The sequence below is a fragment of the Oncorhynchus gorbuscha genome, linkage group LG21 (assembly GCF_021184085.1).
Source record: "Oncorhynchus gorbuscha isolate QuinsamMale2020 ecotype Even-year linkage group LG21, OgorEven_v1.0, whole genome shotgun sequence".
In the NCBI taxonomy this organism is placed as follows: domain Eukaryota; kingdom Metazoa; phylum Chordata; class Actinopteri; order Salmoniformes; family Salmonidae; genus Oncorhynchus; species Oncorhynchus gorbuscha.
Window position 1 is genome coordinate 20,733,289 of NC_060193.1, and position 22,395 is coordinate 20,755,683.

Genomic DNA, 22,395 nt, shown 5'->3' on the forward strand with positions numbered 1-22,395 from the left:
CAAAAGAGATAATCAAAGTGTTCAGATACCTGTGAACAGCTCAATGAGTGCATGATGTGTGGGTGGGTTCAGCATGGTAACAGTAGGTTGTCTCTGCAGAAGCCCTCTGGACAAACATTCATACAGGCAAACTATGTACAAAACCCAAGAGATGGAATACGTTTTTTTCCATATCAGTTGCTTAAATAGATTAAACAATGCAAAATTAATGCAAAAAGAAGGTGCATTCTGAACATAAGGATTTCAGGATAGCAGTTCAATTAATTAACACATGCAGCATAAGCAAGCATAAGCAAGCAAGATGCTGATGCTCAATTGAATTAAAATTGCAAGCTAATATTTTTGAAATGCACCACAAGCAACTAAGCAATCTCTATAAATAATAATTTGCAATGCATAGCAATGATACAGTATCTCCTACTTTACTCCAAAACCCATCTCTAGTCTATTCACGTTGGTCTTAGTAGATCTCAGTAGATCAAAGTGTTCAGGTACCTGTGAACAGCTCAGGGACTACATGATGCGTGGGTGGGTTTAGCATGGTAACAGTAATTTGTCTCTGCAGACGCCCCCTGGACAAACATTCATACAGGCACACATTATGTACAAATCCCAAGAGATGGAAAAATTCTATTTTAGTTCATATTAGCTGTTTAAATAGATATTTATTCATGCGAAAAGAAGGCATATTCTGTACACAGGGATTTCAGGAGAGCAGTACAATCAATTACCACATACAGCATAAGGAAGGATGATGGTTCTCAATTGAATTAGAATTAGCAGGCTAATATTTTTCAAATGCAATACGAGCAACTAAGCAATCTCAATTAATCATAATTTGCAATGCATAGCGATGATACAGTATCTCCTACTTTACTCCAAAACCCATCTCTAGTCTATTGACACTGGCCTTAGCTTGATCTATTTCCACAACTTTTAGGTTGGCTCCATTGGTTGATTGTAGAGGAAGTGCGATTAAGAAAGTCTTACATTGATTAATGTGTTCATTACATTGTGTTCATTGATTAATCATTTATGTTTTTCTCTCAAAAATGCTTATGCTATCAAAATGGTTTGCTTTCTGTCTTAAAACACTATAATGTTAGAGCTATTGGTTTGTATTTCTTTACATTTGGGTTGGTGGCAGATTACTAGCACATTACTAGCACAAAACCGGGAAATAACTTGATCTATACTGTTCCAGACGAGAACTGTTATTTTAAAAGCATGGGAACTGGTTAATAACTTCATTTTATGTTCAGAGACTTTTTTTTCCAGTCTCAGAAAAAAATGCAACAAACTGCCTTCCAGTATCTGCCTGCCAGCTGAAAATATTTGCCACTGTGTGTGTAGGCTACCTGCCCCTCCCCTCCAAAGCCTCGTCTACTAGCCTGCTACTGATGTTACAAGGTTGATTCAGAAATTAGGGAGAGATATGTTTTATTAATTATAGTTATCACATTTCAGTTTGGATTTTTTAACTACAAAAATGTAAGACTTTTTTATTTGAATTCTGGTGCGGCTCTGCACATCAAAGCTAGTTTTTGGTCCAACATTAAGCCAAAAGTACAAAGACATTAAAAGTTCCTTCATAGAAGAAGGTGGGTTGGTGGTAGGTTGTCACGGGATACTAGGAGTGGTGGGTGGAATCAGGCAGAGAGCAGGGTTCAGTAGATCATAAATGTATTCTCCGGGGAACAAAACGGTCACGCCAACATACAGGGCGCATACAATAGACCAGCCCAAACACAGGACCAAATAGTCCGGAGACTACACATATGAAAACCACCATTCAACAGAGTAACAAAAACAATCCCGCACAAAACAAGGGCGGGACAACCTACTATGTATAAGGACACTAATTAAACTAAAATACACACAGGTGAAACTAATAAGACAAAACCAACAGACAAACGAAAAAGGGATCGGTAGCGGCTAGTAGGACGGTGACGACGACCGCCGAGCACCGCCCGAACAGGCAGGGGAGCCAACTTCGGCGGAAATCATGACATAGGTATAATTCTGTGGGCCTAATTCTGATTTAACAACAAGATACCTAGCGGTTCAAGCTACTCCTCCATCCGATCTCTTTCAAATCAAATCAAATTGTATTGATCACATACACATGGTTAGCAGATGTTATTGCGAGTGTAGCGACATGCTTGTGCTTCTAGTTCTGACAGTGCAGTAAAATCTAACAAGTAATCTAACAACTCCACAACAACTACCTAATACACACAAATCTAAGTAAAGGGACGGAATAAGAAAATATACAAATATATGAATGAGCAATGAAAGAGTGGCATAGCCAAGATGCAATAGATGGTATAAAATAAAATATATACATATGAGATGAGTAACGCAAGATTTGTAAACATTATTAAAGTGGCATTTTTAAAGTGAATAGTGATCCATTTATTAAAGTGGTCAATGATTTCAAGTCTGCATGTAGGCAGCAGCCTCTGTGTTAGTGATGGCTGTTTTAACAGTCTTATTGTCTTGAGATAGAAGCTGTTTTTCAGTCTCTTGGTCACAGCTTTGATGCACCTATACTGACCTCGCCTTCTGAATGGTAGAGGGGTGAACAGGCACTGGCTCGGGTGGTTGTTGTCCTTGATGATCTATTTGGCCTTCCTGTGACATCGGGTACTGTAGGTGTCCTGGACGGTAGATAGTTTGCCCCCGGTAATGCGTTGTGCAGACTGTACCACCCTCTGGAGAGCCTTGTGGTTGTGGGCGGTACAGTTGCCATACCAGGCGGGTTTTAGGTGACAAGCAAAATTTCTTCAGCCTCCTGAGGTTGAAGAGGCGCTGTTGCGTGTGGGTGGACCATTTCAGTTTGTCTGTGATGTGTACGCCGAGGAACTTAAAACTTTCCACCTTTTCCACTCGATGTGGATAGGGGTGCTCCATCTGCTATTTCCTGAAGTCCACGATCATCTCCTTTGTTTTGTTGACGTTGAGTGAGAGGTTTTAATCCTGTCACCACACTCCAAGTGCCCTTACCTCCTCCCTGTAGGCTGTCCCGTAATTTTTGGTAATCAAGCCCCACCGTTGTGTCGTGTTTGAGTTGGAGGCGTGCATGGGCACACAGTCATGGGTGAACAGGGAGTATAGGAGGGGGCTCTGCATGCACCCCTGTGTGGCCCCGGTGTTGAGGATCAGCGAAGTGGAGATGTTGTTTCCTACCTTCACCACCTGGGGGCGGCCCATCAGGAAGTCCAAGACCCAATTGCTCAAGGCGGAGTTGAGACCCAGGGCCTCAAGCTTAATGATGAACTTGGAGGGTACTATAGTGTTGAATGCTGAGCTGCAGTCAATGAACATCATTCTTACATAGGTATTCCTCTTGTCCAGATTGGATAGGGCAGTGTGCAGTGTGATGGTCTGTGGACCTATTGAGGCGGTATGCAAATTGAAGTGGGTCTAGGGTGGCCAGTAAGGTGGAGGTGATATGATCCTTGACTAGTCTCTCAAGCACTTCATGATGACAGAAGTGAGTGCTACGAGGTGATAATCACTTTGTTCAGTTACCTTTGCCTTCTTGGGTACAGGAACAATGGTGGCCATCTTGAAGCATGTGGGGACAGCAGACTGGGATAGGGAGAGATTGAATAAGTCCGTAAAACACACCAGCCAGCTGGTCTGCGCATGCTCTGAGGACGCGGCTAGGGATGCCGTCAGGGCCGGCAGCCTTGCGAGTTTAAATGTGTTACTCACATTGGTCACGGAGAAGGAGAGGGGGTTCCCGCAGTCCTTGGTAGCGGGTTGCATTGGTGGCACTGTATTATCCTCAAAGCAGACAAAGAAGGTGTTTAGTTTGCCTAAAAGCAGACGTGGCTGGTTTTCTTTTTGTATTCTGTGATTGCCTGTAGACCCTGCCACATACGTCTCGTGTCTGAGCCGTTGAATTGCGACTCCACTTTGTCCCTTTTCCGACACTTCAAAGTATCGATAGTCAAACAACAAAACACCACGTAATGTAACATAATGCAACATATGTTACATAATGCATTCTGCTAAATATATATAAGTTGGTGAGGTCACAATGGGGCGACACTCAGGAAAACCTGTGCAGGCTCTAGGGGTAAAACGGAATAGGCATACGTGTAATTCAAGGTATTAAGGTTGTAATAGGTTGGAAGCAAAGCTGCCTTGCGGAGGGAATAAGTACACTGTTTGTATTCAGCCATATTCCCAGTCATGTTTCCATAGTTAAATGTGAGGTTCCTGCTTTCAGTTTGACGCGAATGCCTGCCATCTATCCACAGTATCTATCCACAGTTTCTGGTTAAGGTCGGTTTTAATAGTCACAGTGGGTACCACATCTCCAATGCACTTCCTTATAAACTCACTCACTGAATCACTGTATAAATCAATATTATTCTCTTAGGCTATCTGGGTCCGTGTGATCAAAACAATTTTGAAGCGTGGATTCTGATTGGTCAGACCAGCATTGAATTGTTCTCATCACGAGTACATCCTGTTTGAGTTTCTGCCTATGAGACGGGAGGAGCAAATTGGAGTTGTGGTCAGATTTGCTGAAGGGAGGGCGTGGGAGGGCTTTGTATGCATCGCAGAGTAGCAGTGATCTAGTGTATTGCCCGCACGAGTGCCACAATCAATATACTGATAGAATTTAGGTACCCTTGTTCTCAATTTTGCTTTGTTAAAATCCCCAGCTACAATAAATGCGGCCTGAGGATATATGGTTTCCAGTTTGCATGGAGTCCAGTGAAGTTCCTTGAGGGCTGTCGTGGCATTGGCTTGAGGGGGATATACACTGCTGTGACAATACCCAATGAGAATTATCTTGGGGAGATAATATGGTCAGCATTTGATTGTGAGGAATTCTAGGTCAGGTGAACTAAAGGTCTTTATTTCCTGTATGTTGTTACGATTACACCATTAGTCGTTAATCATGATGTAACAAATCTCTTCGTCGTCTGAGGAGGAGTAGGAAGGATCGGACCAATATGCAGCGTGGTAAGTGTCCATGTTAATTTATTCGACTGAACACAAAAACAAAATAACAAAGCGAATGAAAGAAACGAAACAGTTCTGTAAGGTGACATACACTAAACAGAAAACCACTACCCACACCCATAGTGGGAAAACAGGCTGCCTAAGTATGGTTCTCAATCAGAGACAACAATAACCAGCTGCCTCTGATCGGGAACCATACCAGGCCTAAACATAGAAACACAACACCTAGACATACAACATAGAATACCCACCCACATCACACCCTGACCAAACTAACAATAGAAACATGCAAAGCAATCTACGGTCAGGGCGTGACACATGAAACATGCACCCCCACCCCTCTTCTTCCCAGAGAAATGTTTCTTTCTGTCGGTGAGACGGATAAAGAATCCCATTGGCTGTACCGACTTCGACAACATATCCCATGTGAGTGTATTATTATCCCTGATGTCTTCTGGAAAGCAACCCTTGCCCTAATTTCATCTACCTTGTTATCTAGAGACTGCACATTGGCGAGTAGTATATCCGGAAGCAGTGGGTGTGTGCACGCATCCGGAATCTGACCAGGAGGTCGCTCCGTCTACCTCTTCTGCTGTGACATTGTTTTGGGTCGGCCTCTGGAATCAGATCCAAAGCCCTGGGTGGTGGCGCGAACAAAGGATCTGCTTCAGGAAAGTCATATTCCTGGTCGTAATGTTGGTAAGTTGATGTCGCTCTGATATCCAATAGTTCTTCCCGGCTGTATTTAATAACACTTAAAATTTCCTGGGCTAACAATGTAATAATGTAAAAAAAAGTACTGCATAGTTTCCTGAGGACTAGAAGCGAGGCGACCCTCTCTGTTGGCGCCATCTTGCAAAATTTCAGTCGCATCCCGTGCCCTAAACTCGTCTGTCCAACGCATGTAAATACTTTGCCCGCTCCATAGCAAGCTGCTCTATCTGCACTGAAGTAATTCATTCATGTTGAGCTAAGTGTAAAATAATTACTATATCTGATGTTCCAAATGGAACAGAGGGGACGATATAAACTGTTACTTTTTATTGGTTAGATCCAGTTCAGAACTCTATTTTGCAATTTCGGAACAGTGTAACAGAACTAAATAAATATTGATTTTGTTCTGAACGAAACGATTGGAAAATAATTTCAGTTCCAACCCCTTCTTAAAATAATATAAAGTTAAAGCGTTTGGTTTGTATTTCTTTACGTTTAGGTCAGTGGCAGACTACTGGCACATATGTCTCAAAATACTATAAAGTCAGAGTTACTGATTTGTAGTTTTTCATAATTTGGGTCGGTGGCTGAGACTACTGGTACATATGTCTCAAAATACTATAAAGTCAGAGTTACTGATTTGTATTTTTTCATAATTTGGGTCGGTGGCTGAGACTACTGGTACATATGCCCTCTTTGACATATCGTACACTGGGTTTTAACATTGCATCTCTCACTACATGTCTGTAGAAGGCAGTTCAAGCCTTCAGGATGAAGTGAACTCTAGTGAGGTTGGCACCTTTTTGACAAAATAAGATGTGATCATTTGATACCTGGTGCAAATAAGTGATAAGAATTAGGCAAGTCATTAAAAGTAGGAAATAAAAACATGTTTATTGAAATATCACACAAGTATAAGGGCAGGTTACAGAGTTCCATGTTACAACTATTATCATGAAAAGGAAGAGTTCAGACATTTGAAAATCATAATATATATTTTGTGGTACACTTCTACAAAACAAAATTTATCCAGTCAGTCAACCTCAGCCACTATTGTTGAGGATTTGAGACTTCTGAAAACATCCTAGTATCAGCTTTCATACTTTGGCGAAAATTATGGTGAAGCTAGGCCCCTGCAATGGCATTCTACAGCAAACCGGAAGTGTACAAAATAGCCAGGTCACACAGACACAGTCAAGATCAAAGTGGAATTCAGAGGAGGGGTGGGGCTTAATTTAGAATTATGCTGATCACAGGAGGCTGTTTAGGGGATGTCAGATAATAACAATGGCTGGAATGGAGTGAATGCAATGCTATCCATATGTTTGATGCGTTCAATAGCATTCCGTTTATTCAGTTCTAGCCATTACTATGAGCCCGCCCTCCCCAATTAAAGTGCCACCGGCCGCCTGTGATACTGAATGGAGGACTGCCACATCCTGTCTATCTGACACACCAGAGTAGATGGTTTCTTCCTCTCTCTGTTTTCTCCTCTGTCTCCTGGGCTTGGTACCCTTCATTTCAGTGAACATCACGGCAGTGTAGTTCAGGGCATCATCGTCACTGTGGAGCTGTGGGGATGAAACAAAGACTCACTCACTTCATACTCTGGGTTAAATCTAATGCTGTAATATTTAGCTTTACTACTCTTATCCAGTCTCACTCTTGATACAGCAATTCTGCTAACCTGTTGGTCTGACCTGTTGGCATACGGATTTCCGTACTGGCTCTGCTGGGAAGGGGTTCCTACTAAAAGATTAATAACAAAATATTCAAAACACTTGAAACATACTATGTATGTCATATTTTCTGCTTCAAAATGAAGTAGGCTTGTGAAATGAAAACAATGTCCAGAGAGGGAAGTGATAAGAAGAGGGCCAGCCTTCACCCGTCTTTATGATCTATAACTATTGTTACTATTGCTTAGTATGAAGACTTTTACTGTACCTGCACAGCGTTCACATCGTGACTTCTTCATTCTCATGAAGAGGAAAATGTTGACAATTACACTCAGGATCACAGCAGTTGTCAGGCAAGATAGAATAATGACAAAAATATGCTTACTCTGATCACCCAACAGATCTGAAACTTAAAAAACAAATATACAATATTTTAAAATGATTTTCTACTATTTCTTCTCAAACACTTTTACCCGTAGACTGGTGATTTTGGCTTAAAAGTGGAGGATCAACTATCTCTTCACAGTTATATAAAGTGACAAAGCCCTATAGTGCTTCTGGAAAGTGTTCAGACCTCTTCCCTTTTTCCACATTTTGTCACGTTAAAGCCATATTCTAAAATGGATTAAATAATTGTTTTCCCTCATCAATCTACACAGAATACCCCATAATGACAAAGTGAAAACAGGTTTTTAGAAGTGTTTGAAAATGTATTCAAAATTAAAAACCATAATACCTTATTTGCTATGAAACCCGAAATTGAGCTCAGGTGCATCCTGTTTCCATTGATCATCATTGAGATGTTTCTAAAACTTGATTGGATTCCACCTGTAGTAAATTTAATTGATTGGACATGATTTGGAAAAGCACACACCTGTTTATATAAGCTCCCACAGTTGACAGTGCATGTCAGAGCAAAAACAAAGCCATGAGTTTGAAGGACTTGTCCATAGAGCTCCGAGGCAGTATTGTCGAGGCACAGATCTGGGGAAGCGCACCAAAAAATATCTGTAGTATTCAAGGTCCCCAAGAACAGTGGAAGAAGTTTAGAACCACCAATACACTTCCTAGAGCTGGCCACCCGGCTAAACCGAGCAATCAGGGAAGAAGGGCCATGGTCAGAGAGGTGACCAAGAACCCGATGGTCACTCTGACAGAGCTCCAGATTTCCTCTGTGGAGATGGGAGAAGGAAAACCATCTCTGCAGCAGTCCACCAACCAGTCCTTTATGGTAGAGTAGCCAGATGGAAGCCACTCCTTAGTAACATGCACTTGACAGCCCACTTGGAGTTTGCCAAAAGAAACATAAAAGACTCACAGAGCACGACAAACAAGATTCTCTGGTCCGATGAAACCAAGATTGAACTCTTTGGCTTGAATGCCAAGCGCCACGTCTGGAGGAAACCAGTCTCCGCTCATCACCAGGCCAATACCAACCCTACGGTGAAGCACGGTGGTGGCAGATTCATGCTGTGGGGAATATATTTTTCAGTGGCAGGGACTGGGAGACTAGACAGGATCGAGGGAAAGATGAACGGAGCAAAGTACATAGAGATCCTTGATGAAAACCTACTCCAAAGCGCTCAGGACCTGTCCTTGAGTGGCCCAGCCAGAGCTTGGACTTGAACTCTGTCGAACATCTCTGGAGATACTTGAAAATAGCTGTTCAGCAACACTCCCCATCCTACCTGACAGAACTTGAGAGGAGCTGCAGTGAAGAATGGGAGAAACTCCCAAAATACAGTTGTGCCAAGCTTGTAGCTTCATACCCAAGAAGACCTGAGGCTGTATTCACTGCCAAAAGTGCTTCAAGAAAGTACTGAGTAAAATGTTGATATTTCACATTTAAATTTGTAAACATTCCTACGTTTATGCTTTGTCATTGTGGGGTATTGTGTGTAGATTGATGAGGGAAAATCATATTTAATCAATTTTAGCTATAACGTAACAAAATGTCAAAAAAGTCAAGGGGTCTGAATACTTCTTGAATGCACTGCTATGTAGGACACCCAGGCTCAATGCTCTTCTCACACTGATCACTACTCTCTCTATGGGTGTAAATTATTCCTGGATGGGATTCTCCTGAGCGATGTCTGAACCAATAGACACTGTGTTGTCCTGCAAAGGTCTCAGTGTGTATTGTACAGTTCAGTCACATAGTCTCCTGGTTACTCCGACAGACTTCTGAAGAGGGTGACAGAGTAAGATCATTGTGTGTAAATTGTATTTTCCTGCTATTTTTATTTATTGCCATTTTATTTGAATTTTATTGTGCAAAATTAATATTCAAAATTAGGGAAGGAAGTTAAGTTAGGTCATCATAGGTCATCATATCAGATTAACAAAAGCAAGGGAGAGACACAGTACCTCCCATCTCAGTACAAATCCCAGGGTCTGGTTGAACCATGTCCATATTCAATGCACAAACTGTAAAATGTAAAAATATAAATAGATCAAGAAGAATTTCTAACCATTATAAAGACAGTACATCTCATTATACTTTCCATACTCATACTACAACTAATGTAAATGGATTCAAAATACTATGGCATGAAATTATTTGAAAAAGCATCCACTTTTAAAATTCTTACTTACTTATCTAAGTAGGCGTAAAACAAAAACATTGTCCAATGTCATATCTTCATTGTAATGCCAATCCTTTCTGCATTGTATAGTGTGAAGGTCTGACAACGGGGCACCTCTTTTATGATGACACTTTACATGTAGCCGTCATACAGTAGGAGGGAACACTGAACTGAGAGACTCTATTGGCTGTCTGAACAGGAATAAAAGCTACACTCTAGCAAGTTTGTTTACAACAGTTTGAGAAACCCAGACAGACTTTTAAAGAAGACAATCAAGTCAGAGTTATTATATCAAGCTGATTAAATCGTGGCTTGATACAATGCTTATTTACTTGTGAAATGAAACTTATTAAGAGCTATTTTCTTTTGATGTTTGGACAAACAGTAAAGGATCATATTCCGCTCTCTAGTGCCTCTGGTACTGAGCCCAACCCAGCCTAGCCCAGAGTTAAAATGAATCCAAAATGTAGTAAGTTTCTCGCCCACAGCATACTGTATACAACCTCCATTTTTGGCTCCTGGTTTTCATCTTCGGCCTCCAACATGAAATATTATTATTAGTTGTGGCAATAATATGGTCTATTAATTTCAGATCTTTGTTGGTTATTAATGTCCTTTTAAATATGGCATGGCTACAGTTTTGCTCGTTTTTTTATGTCAGCCCAGATCCTCTAATTAACCTCAGTAGTGCCACTGCACTGTGCATGCCCCTTGTAAGTACATTATGTCTCTGTAGTACTTTGTCTTTGTAATACATGTCTTTTTTGATATAAGTATACCTTAAGTATTTGAAAGAAAACACATATTATTTGTCCAGCTGGTCATTCAACAGTTACAATACTCCAGATGACCAGTAGAAGGTCTATTGTGTCTAGAACATGTCTTGTCATGTACAGTATAACGGTGAAGGGGGGTAGCAGAGTACATATGGGAAAACACCAACTTAATGAAACAAGTCTATTGTATGTCAGTCTCTTTCCCTGTATATCCTTCACAGAGACATGCACTGACTGATGTGTAACACCTAAGAGTGCATGTCTGATTGGACACCAGTCAACCAGTCAACTTTCCAACCAATACATAACACATTTGATCCACTCTATTTTTCACTCCTATTAGTTTGGTTCTTATAGGAAGCAATCTATCAGAAGGAGGATCCTCCTCTATTGGTCTCCTTCTGACAGAGGAACCTGCAGTAGTTTTTGTGCTGTAGAAGACTTGTCTGGTTGAGAATGTACTGAAAGTTCTCCCATGACATCATCATAAAGTCACCCCCCCGAGCCCATCGATATAGAATAGATTCAATTAACTGTCTCATGTGTGATACAGCACAGAGAGTTCAAATAGTTTTCATCAGCAGTTCTTTGTGGTTTGTAACTGATTTCAGATAACTAAATATATATTTCAGTCAGTTTAATAAATAACTGTTTTGCTGACTGTAAACTGCCAGAGGCAACATGAACAACAAGTAAAGATAGTGAGAACAACAGTGACAACACATCGACATCCTGCTGAAAACCACATAGAGACACAGAGACACAGAGAGCAGGTAGGAGGGTCCTGTGGGTACAAAGTCAGCAGGCCCACCTGACCAAAGCATAGACACAGACTCATCTTGAGCTTACAGAAGACTGCAGAGTACCTGGGAACGTGTTCACTGTGTGGGGGTGGGTGTAAATAGGTTGTCTCCCATTCTTCTTCAACCACTCCCTGGAAGTCAAACTTTAAAAAACGACACGTAAACATTTGTCATTGTCTTCATCATATAGAGATCACTCTGCTATCCATGTTATTTTGAGTGATTGCGTGGCTCCTCCTGGTAACTAAGCTACACTTTATAATATCTTAGTTGATGTTAGTATTAATGATTCAGTGATGTAGAATGCCAGGCCTGTTTGAGGCGTGTGAATACATGATGAGGAAATGCGTTTATAACATGTTACAGACTTCTAATAAGCATGTACTAACTATATTACCTTGTTTTAGATTATTAACAGCCAAACGCTATGTTATTTGGGCACTTGTTTGACCACTATTTCGGCTAGACACAAACTATCACAGGAAAGTACGTTTTCAACGAATCAACATTTTGAACATTTTCACAACTTCTAAAAATATATGCGACTCTACTGGCAAAGCAGTCACAGGAACTTCAATATACACTGCTGCTCCATATTGAAAGATAAATTAATTGCAGTCCTGCAAGGTAGACTTATACGTTCACATTTTGTCAACGGTTTCTGAAAACTGCTAAATCACATTGTGTACATTGTCATACTTGAAATCAGTCTCTCAACAACATACTGTTCAAATTATATTCAGCTAAGATTTTTATTTTTAGTTCAGGCTTTTCTCATGAAGAGAGTGACATGGTTGTTTGTGGTTTAGATGAACTGAGGTGTGTGTGGAAATCACGTGATGAGGACTGACAGTCATTGCTGGGGGTTAGAGATGAGTTGAGCTGAGTGTTAAATCTAGTTAAGGCAGTCAGAACACCGCATAGATGTTTTTAGGATACATCTAAAAAATAGTTTCAGACAAACTTAAACACCAGTCAATAGATGCATATTTACAGTGCATTATGCAACTAAAAAGAGCTTTGTGACTGAGCGCAAGCCTAATATGGTTGTTGCACACTGAATCTGTGGGCGAAATTTAAGAACTGAGACAAATATGAATGTAACCCAAACAAGATCTCTATATGTAAGCAGTTTAATGTTTTATTGGATCTACTCTAAAATGCTCAACCACACCAATGCTAATAAACAAATTAGGCACATTTGGGCAATCTTGATACAATTTTTTTTACATAAATACAATGTTTCATTGGATCAGTCTAAAATTTTGCTCATACACTAATGCCAAAATCTAAATTTTCCCTGGGCTGGAATAATATATTATGGCCTTTCTCTTGCATTTCAAAGAAGATGGTACAAAAAAAATACAAAAGAACGGTTGTTTTTTTCTTTGTATTATCTTTTACCAGATCTATTGTGTTATATTCTACTACATTCCGTTCACACTTCCATAAACGTCAAAGTGTTTCCTTTCAAATGGTACCAAGAATATGCATATCCTTGCTTCAAGGCCTGAGCTACAGGCAGTTAGATTTGGGTATGTTATTTTAGGTGAAAATTGAAAGAAAAGGAGGTAATCCTTAAGAGGTTTTAATTCGGGATTGGTGACCCTTTCATGAGACGGTTGAGCTAACATAGGCTAATGTGATTAGCATGAAGTTATAAGTAACAGGAAAAATTCCCAGGACATAGACATATCTGATAATGGCAGAAAGGTTACATACTTGTTTATCTAACTGCACTGTCCAATTTACAGTAGTTATTACAGTGAAAGAATACCATGCTATTGTTTGAGGAGAGTGCACAATTTTGAAAATGAAAAGTTATTAAAAGGAGCTTGAACAGAATACAACAAATTGTAACACACAATGAAAAAGCCATAGTTATAAATATAGTGTAGGAAACAACAAATCAATGCACATTATTAAAGAGCAAAAGTTGGTGTTTCAGTCCATGTTTTGGCACCTCAGCCCAGAGTACACAGTGTCTCTCTCCATGGTGCTCCTCTGTCTCCGGCTCTTTGGCTTCTTGTGGATGACATTCAGAGCAGCGTAATGGACCGACGTGAGTGTGTCATCATCTTCTTGATCCTAAGAGGAATAACAAAACAAATCAGGAAATGACCTGATCATTTGATAGAAAGATCTGTTTACAGTTCATCCAAAAATGTTATATATCTTTATGGTCTGCATACCTGGTTATGAGAACTGGCGACTGCCAGACCACTTGTCTGAGGGTGCGTTGCTTTTAGTAAAACACATGAAGGAATCATCATCATACAATCAGTTTCATCACTAAAACATATCGCAAACCGCACCAACATCTTAATCATATATTGTTGGCAATGATAACGCTTACCTCTGCACAGTAGAGAGGTTTTCTTGGTCATCTTATACAAAACATAAGCAAGGACAATGATGAGGATGACACAAAGAGCCAACGCTACACCCAGACAGTACACCAAGAGAAGATGGTCCTCTTTACAACCATCTGTGGAAATACAGACAGTGACAGAGGAGATTCAGGACATTTTGCTCCACCAGACATTGAGTTTATTCATAGCACCATGAAAGAATATCAGAACATATCAGAATGATTATTTACGGTCAACATCCAGCTTGGTCCCATTCCCAAACAGTATCTCCCCACATGAGGCCACAGCACAGTAGTAAGTCCCAGCATCAGAGAGAATGAGGTTCCTCTTGGGGAGGTTATAGACACAGCTCTGTGTAGGAGACCCAGCCTCAGGGCTCTTCTCACACTGATCACTCCTGTCTCCATGGGTGTAAATGATTCCTGGATGGGATTCTCCTGAGCCATGTCTGAACCAATAGACACTGTGTTCTCCTGCACAGGTCTCAGTGTGTATCGTACAGTTCAGAGTCACAGAGTCTCCTGGCTGGACTGACTCAGACAAAGGCTGCTGGTGCACAGACATGCTGTTGGACTCTGAACCTGAAGAGAGTGACGGAGTAAGATCATAGTGTTTCAATTGTATTTGCCTGATATATACTGTACATTTAGTACCAAATTCTAAAGTATATTTCTAATTGAATGGTGCAAAATGTAAAGCCCAAATTAGGGAAGGAAGTTAAGTTACCTTTTACAATCAATAAAGTTCCATCTCCAAATTTGACTTTACCCACTTTCATGGCACCACAGTAGTATGTAGCAGAGTCCCATGGCTCTGTCTTAGAGATGGTCAGGTTAAAGCTGTCAACTCCTTCCTTCACACTCAGATGTTTAGTCTCAGTGAAATTCTTGGTAAAGTTGTTGAAGTAAAAATATTGTCCACTGGAAAGTGTCGATGTCATGAGAAGGGGTTTCTGTCCAAGAGTCTGCTTGAACCAAACAACATAGGTATTGACATCAGTTGGCCAAAAGCAAGTGATATTCACACTAGCTCCCCGGTGAGTAACCATCACTGGGTTTGGTTGAACAATGTCCTTGGTTAATGCACAAACTGTAAATCCAAACAAACATGGATCAACGATCAAGATAAAGAGAAAATTACATCTAAAATACTTGCTTCAAAGTAATTCAAATGGATTCTAAAAGCCAATAATATATAGATTGTTTTAAAGGATGTAAATAAAAATGTCTTACCGGAGTTGGCATGAAACAAAAAGATTGCCCAATGTCTGATCATCATTGTAACGTCAATCCTTTCTGCACTATATAGAATGAGGGTCTGACAACGGGGCACCTTTTATGTGATGACACTTATGATGACACACTTATGTGATGACACTGAAACAAGAGATTGTATTGGCTGTTTGAACAGAAATAAAGAGTGCTGTCTAGAAAATATGTTGTCTGGTTTACCACAATTTGAGCAGGACAATTGTTTTTTTAAAGAAGACATTGTAAAGCAGGTCAGAGTTATTGTTTTGAGACAATCAAACAGTGGCTTGATTCAGCTGGTTACTTATTTGGGAAATTACACTTTAATTACATACCAGTTCTCTTATGATGTTTGGGCAAACAGTGAATGATCCTATTCTGCTCTCTAGTGCCCCCGATACTGAGCCCATCCCAACCCAGCCCAGCTCAAAGGTTAAATTAACCCATAGTATGTTTTTAGTCTGTCTGACACGTAACTCATACCAAAGACAGTAAAAATGGGGACTGATAAGCTTTGCTAATTAAATCAAAATCAAATTCACTTGTCACATGCTTCACAAACTAAAAGTGAAATGCTTACTTGCGGAATCTTCCCATCAATGCAGAGAGAAAAAAAATGAAATAATAGAAAAGTAATTACATGAGGATTAAATACACAATGACAAACGATAACTTGGCTACATACACGGGATACCACTACCAAGTCGATGTGCAGGGAAATGAGGTAATTGAGATAGGTATGTACATAAAGGTAGCGATAAATTGAATAGGCATCAGAATAGAAAATAATCAGTGACAGCAGCGTATGTGATGAGTCAAAAGAGCATCAAGCAAATAGTCTGAGTAGCTATTGGTTAACTATTTAGCAGTCTTATTGCTTGGAGGTAGAAGCTGTTCGGGGTCCTCTTTGTTCCAGATGTGGTGCATCGGTACTGCTTGCCGTGCAATAGGAGAGAGAACAGTATGACTTGGGTGGTTGGAGTTTTGACCATTTTTAGGGCCTTTCTCTGGGCCTGTTGTAGAGGCCCTGGATTGCATGGAGCTCGGCCCCAGTGATTAACTGGGCCATAGGCACTACCCTCTGTAGTCCCTTGCAGTCAAATGCCTAGCAGTTGCCATACCAAGCGGTGATGCAGCCATTCAAGATGCTCTCAAGGGTGCAGCTGTATAACATTTTGAGGATCTGAGGGCCCATACCAAATCTTTTCAGCCTCCTGAGGGGGAAGAGGTGTTGTTGTGCCCTCTTCACGACTGTGTTGGTGTGTGTGGAACATGGGAACAGTTGTGTTTGACCCGACCACAATTATATTTTACTGTAACAAATTGACAACAGTCTGTGCGGGTTTAGACATTATGGGCCTTCTGTAGCTCAGTTGGTAGAGCATGGCGCTTGTAACGCCAGGGTAGTGGGTTCGATATCCGGGACCACCCATACGTAGAATGTATGCACACATGACTGTAAGTCGCTTTGGATAAAAGCGTCTGCTAAATGGCATATATTATTATATATTATATATATTATTATATATTATTATATATTATTATGATCATAGTCTGCTGCTGGAAAAATGTAAATGTTATGGCTTTACAGTCCTGCTATATTGTGGATGAAGAGTTACCTGTCTAACAGAACACTGAGGGTGTTCTTTAATGGAAGCCTCTCCAACATGATCCATTTAGAATCAGGAATTCCACAGGGCAGCTGTCTAAGCCCCTTACTTTCAAACTTTACGAATGAAATACCACTGGCTTTGAGTAAAGACTGTACGCAGATGACTCAATACTATACACGTCAGCTACTACAGTGAGTGAAATCACTGTAACACTTAACAAAGAGCTGCAGTTGGTTTCAGAATGGGTGGTAAGGAATAAGTTAGTCTTAAATATTTCAAAAACTTAAGCATTGTATTTTGGACAAATCATTCACTAAACACAAAACCTCAAATAAGTCCTGTAATAAATAATGTGGAAATTTAGCAAGTTGAGGTGACTTAACTGCTTGAAGTATCCCTGGATTGTCAACTGTCATTGTCAAAACATGGTGATACAACAGTGGCTAAGATGGGGAGAAGCGCTGCTCTGCCTTTTTAACATCACTATCAACAAGGCAGGTCCTACAATCCCAAGTTTTGTCGCACCTAAACTACTGTTCAGTCATGTGGTCAGGTGCCACAAAAGAGGGACCTAGGAAAATTATAATTGGTTCAGAACAGGGCAGCACGGCTGGCCCTTAAATGTACACGTAGAGCAAACATTAATAATGTGCATGTTAATCTCTCATGGCTCAAAGTGGTGGAGAGATTGACTTCATCACTACTTGTTTTTGTAAGAACTGTTGATATGTTGAATGCACCGAGGTGTCTATTTAAACTTCTAGCATACAGCTCGGACAACCATGCATACCCCACATATCTACACAATCCGCAAGTCTAGAACAGAGTATGATGCGCAGTACTATGTAGAGCCATGACTACATGGAACTCTATTCAACATCAGGTAAATGATACAAGCAGTAGAATCAGATTTAAAAAACAGAATAAAAATACACCTTATGGAACATCTGGGACTGTAGAGACACACACAGGCACAAACAAACGCTTACACTTACACATGATAAGGTGTCTATCAGGCACACGTACACATGGATTTTGTATTGTAGATATGTGGTAGTAGAGTGGTGGGCTGAGGGAACACACTTAATGTATTGTGAAAAGTGTTATGAAAAGTATTTGAAATTGTATATAACTACCTTAATGTTGCCGGACCCCAGGAATGGTAGCTGGAGATCCTTAATAAATACAAATGATAATTCCTTAGTGATGTGGACACCGAGGAACTGGATTGGGTTCAGGGTGTCTGGGATGATGCTGCTGATGTGAGCCATGACCAGCCTTTCAAAGCATTTCATGGCTACTGATGTGAGTACAAAGGGTCAATAGTCATTTAGACAGGTTATGTTGCCGTTCTTGAGCACAGGGACTATAGTGGTCTGCTTGAAACGTGTAGGTATTACAGACTGGGTCAGGAATAGGTTGAACATGTCAGTGAATACACTTGCCAGCTTGTCAGCGCATGCTCTGGTAATCCGTCTGGACCTGCTGCCTTTTGAATGTTAACCTGTTCAAAGGACTTACTCACATCGGCTACGGAGAGCATGATCACATAGGCGTCCGGGACAGCTGGTGCTCTAATGCATGGTTCAGTGTTGCTTGCCTCGAAGTGAGCAGATATTTAACTCGTCTGGAAGGCTTGCATCACTGGGCAGTTCGCAGCTGGGTTTCCCTTTGTAATCTGTGATAGTTTGCAAGTAATGCCACATCTGACGAGCGTAAAAACCGGTGTAGTAGGATTCGATCTTGGTCCAACATTGACGCTTCACCTGTTTGATATTTAGTCAAAAGGAATAGCAGGATGTCTTATAAGCACCCGGATTAGTGTCCCTTAGATTTAGCTCATCGCAGATGTTACCTCTAATCCATGGCTTCTGGTTGGGATACATACATACGGTCACTATGGGGATGACATCCTCAATGCACTTAGTAATGAAGCCTGATGTGGTAAACGTATCCAAGTCAGTGCTAGCGAAACAGTCTTGTAGTTTAAAATCAGCTTCATCTGACCACTTCCATATTAAGGGTGCCACTGGTACTTCCTGTTTGAGTTGATGCTTGTAAGAAGGAATCAGGAGGATACAGCTGTGGTCATATTTGCCAAATAGTGTGCGAGACAGAGCTTTGTATACGTCTCTGTGTACAGAGTAAAGGTGATCTAGAGTTCTTTAGCCTCTAGTTGCACAGGTAACATGCTGACAGAAATTAGGTAAACGGATTTCAGTTTTCCTGCATTAAAGTCTCCGGCCACTAGGAGCTCCACCTCTGGGTGAGCAATTTGTTGTTTGATTATGGACCTATCCAGCTCGTTGAGTGCAAGTTTCTGGTGGTAAATAGACAGCTACAAAAAATAAAGATGAAAACTCTACTGGTAAATAGTATGGTCTGAAGCTTATCATGGGGTATTCTATCTCAAGCGAGCAGAACCTTAATTCTTCCTTACTTTTAGAGATTGCGTACCAGCTGTTAACAAAGTGACACACACACCCTTTCCCCTGAGCTTTCCCGACTCTTCTCCCCTTCCCCCACCACCGTCCGGAACCATGAGTAGTGGGTACCATAAACCTGCCTCTCAAACTCTTTCTGACCTGTGTGACATGTGCCCTGACAGGTTGTTAGGGAGGTTATTATGGGGTCAGACATCGGCCCATCCTCTTGACAATACAGGTCACACAATACTTACAGTCTCCCTCAAGCAGTGCCAGAGAGCAACATCTCTGTCTCTGCCCATCAACAACTGTACTCAAAACCATATTTTTGTGGTATGGAGGCATGCACAAAGTGAGTTATGTGGTATTTGTATATTGTTCTTCATAGGTAGTTACTATCGTTGTATGCTGCCTTTGTGTATAGCTGTATTGTAATATGTAGGTAGCATATACATTTTCATACATTCCTTTGCTTGTTAATATCCTTGTTGCTCTACTTGTGCTATGAGATAGTATTGTGTACCATAAATTCATTACCTCTGTTTCTCCTGTTTCAGAACCACTACCTTTCACACTTGTCATTCCTATGTCCATCCCCATATTCATAATCTTCAGTGTGTGTGTATAAATAAAGTTCCAATTTTAGAACAATATCAACATTTTCCCACAACTCACTTTGTGCCCGACAACTTCCCACATGTGAATAGAGATATGATTGATTCCAGCTGTTGCTAAGGACAGAGATGAGCATACTGCTCTTTCTGTTGCTGCATAACGGAGACTGAGAGGCAGGAATTTGGTATCTGGGACACAATATTCCTGCCTGTGATTGGCTGACCCCACAGTGTGATAAGGCCCCTGGCAACCATGACCCCTAGCAACCAATCAGTTACACTATTTAATTTTTGTTATTTTATTTAACTAGCTTGCTGCGGGCGATTCCCTGATCCACCTCTACGCAGACGACACCATTCTATATACTTTCGGCCCGTCATTGGACACTGTGCTATCTAACCTCCAAACGAGCTTCAATGCCATACAACACTCCTTCCGTGGCCTCCAACTGCTCTTAAACGCTAGTAAAACCAAATGCATGCTTTTCAACCGATCGCTGCCTGCACCCGCATGCCCGACTAGCATCACCACACTGGATGGTTCCGACCTTGAATATGTGGACACCTATAAGTACCTAGGTGTCTGGCTAGACTGAAAACTCTCCTTCCAGACCCATATCAAACATCTCCAATCGAAAATCAAATCAAGAGTCGGCTTTCTATTCCGCAACAAAGCCTCCTTCACTCACGCTGCCAAGCTTACCCTAGTAAAACTGACTATCCTACGAAATCGCTTCCAACACTCTACTCAGCAAACTGGATGCAGTTTATCACAGTGCCATCCGTTTTGTCACTAAAGCACCTTATACTACCCACCACTGCGACTTGTATGCTCTCGTCGCTGGCCCTCGCCACATATTCGTCGCCAGACACACTGGCTCCAGGTCATCTACAAGGCCATGCTAGGTAAAGCTCCGCCTTATCTCAGTTCACTGGTCACGATGGCAACACCCATCCGTAGCATGCGCTCCAGCAGGTGTATCTCACTGATCATCCCTAAAGCCAACACCTCATTCGGCCGCCTTTCGTTCCAGTACTCTGCTGCCTGTGACTGGAACGAATTGCAAAAATCGATGAAGTTGGAGACTTTTATCTCCCTCACCAACCCCAAACATCAGCTATCTGAGCAGCTAACCGATCGCTGCAGCTGTACATAATCTATTGGTAAATTGCCCACCCATTTTCACCTACCTCATCCCCATAGTTTTTATTTATTTACTTTTCTGCTCTTTTGCACACCAATATCTCTACCTGTACATGATCATCTGATCATTTATCACTCCAGTGTTAATCTGCAATATTGTAATTATTCGCCTACCTCCTCATGCCTTTTGCACACATTGTATATAGACTCCCCTTTTTTTCTACTGTGTTATTGACATGTTAATTGTTTACTCCATGTGTAACTCTGTGTTGTCTGTTCACACTGCTATGCTTTATCTTGGCCAGGTCACAGTTGCAAATGAGAACTTGTTCTCAACTAGCCTACCTGGTTAAATAAAGGTGAAATAAATAAAAAATATATAAAAAATAGGCAAGTCAGTTAAGAACAAATTCTTATTTACAATGATGGCCTACCCCGGACGATGCTGAGTCAATTGTGAGCCGACCTATGGGACTCCAAATCATGGCTGGATGTGATAGAGCCTAGATTTGAACCAGTGGTGCCTCTTGCCTTAGACCGCTGCGCCACCCGGGTGCCCCTCTAGGGCCAGAGGTGTCAGGGACCAATTTACGACCCATAGCCTGTCCTGCTAGGATTCAGAGGGGAAGGAGCCTACTGCAGGAGTTAGAACGTTAATGAGTTTGTTCTTGAGAGAGATGTCTGTGAGAATGAGATGGTGTGCTAAGGCAGGGAATTTGTAACCGTTACAATACTCCAGATGACCCATAGGAGGTCTGTTGTGTGATAGAGGTGGACAGTTCTTGAGAGCATCATTCGTGTGTATGGGGGAAATTCCTACAGAATGAAACAAATCGAACAAATATATCATTCTCATTCCCTATCATTCACATAGATATCCATTACTAACTGAACTGTATCACCTTAGAGTTTAGTAGGGGTCAGGGGTTTACCTGGGTGGGCAGGGCTCTTGGCTGTAACCTGGATACACCTTCTACTCTACACTCTGTAAACTAGTGATTACAGATTAAGATACTGTATGGCAGTGGTCTGTGTTTCTAATTGTCATGGGCGTGAACAATGAAGAATAAGAGCAACTGATTGACACCACTTACAGTAGACATCCTCCTAAAAACCACAGTGTGTACCAGGGTATAAGGCCTATCCAAAGCATAGTGATGGTGTCGTTTTGAGCTCACAGCAGACCAAAGTGCTCAGATACCTATTAACTGCTCACTGAGTGCGTGATGCGTGGGTGGGTTTAGCATGGTAACAGTAGGTTGTCTCAGAAGCCCTCTGCACAAACATTCATACAGACATATTGTACATACAGAACACAAGAGAAAGACTAATTCAATTTCAGGTGGTATCAGTTGTTTAAGTTGTTGACACAGGATGCTGTTGAATGGTCTTGTAAGTAATTATCTTGAAGGTTTTACTTGTTTGTTGGTTTG

General features: G+C 41.1%; 1 protein-coding gene across 1 annotated transcript; it reads right to left on the bottom strand.

Annotated features, from left to right (window-relative positions):
- Positions 1-13,487: 13,487 nt before the first annotated feature.
- Positions 13,488-15,205, bottom strand: LOC124008924. The gene is made up of 6 exons (XM_046320520.1): positions 15,148-15,205; positions 14,642-15,004; positions 14,146-14,496; positions 13,900-14,031; positions 13,736-13,785; positions 13,488-13,631 (listed from the first exon to the last, which is right to left on the bottom strand). The coding sequence occupies exons 1-6, from the start codon at positions 15,191-15,193 to the stop codon at positions 13,488-13,490; spliced, it is 1,086 nt and encodes a 361-aa protein (XP_046176476.1). The 5' UTR covers positions 15,194-15,205.
- Positions 15,206-22,395: the final 7,190 nt, after the last annotated feature.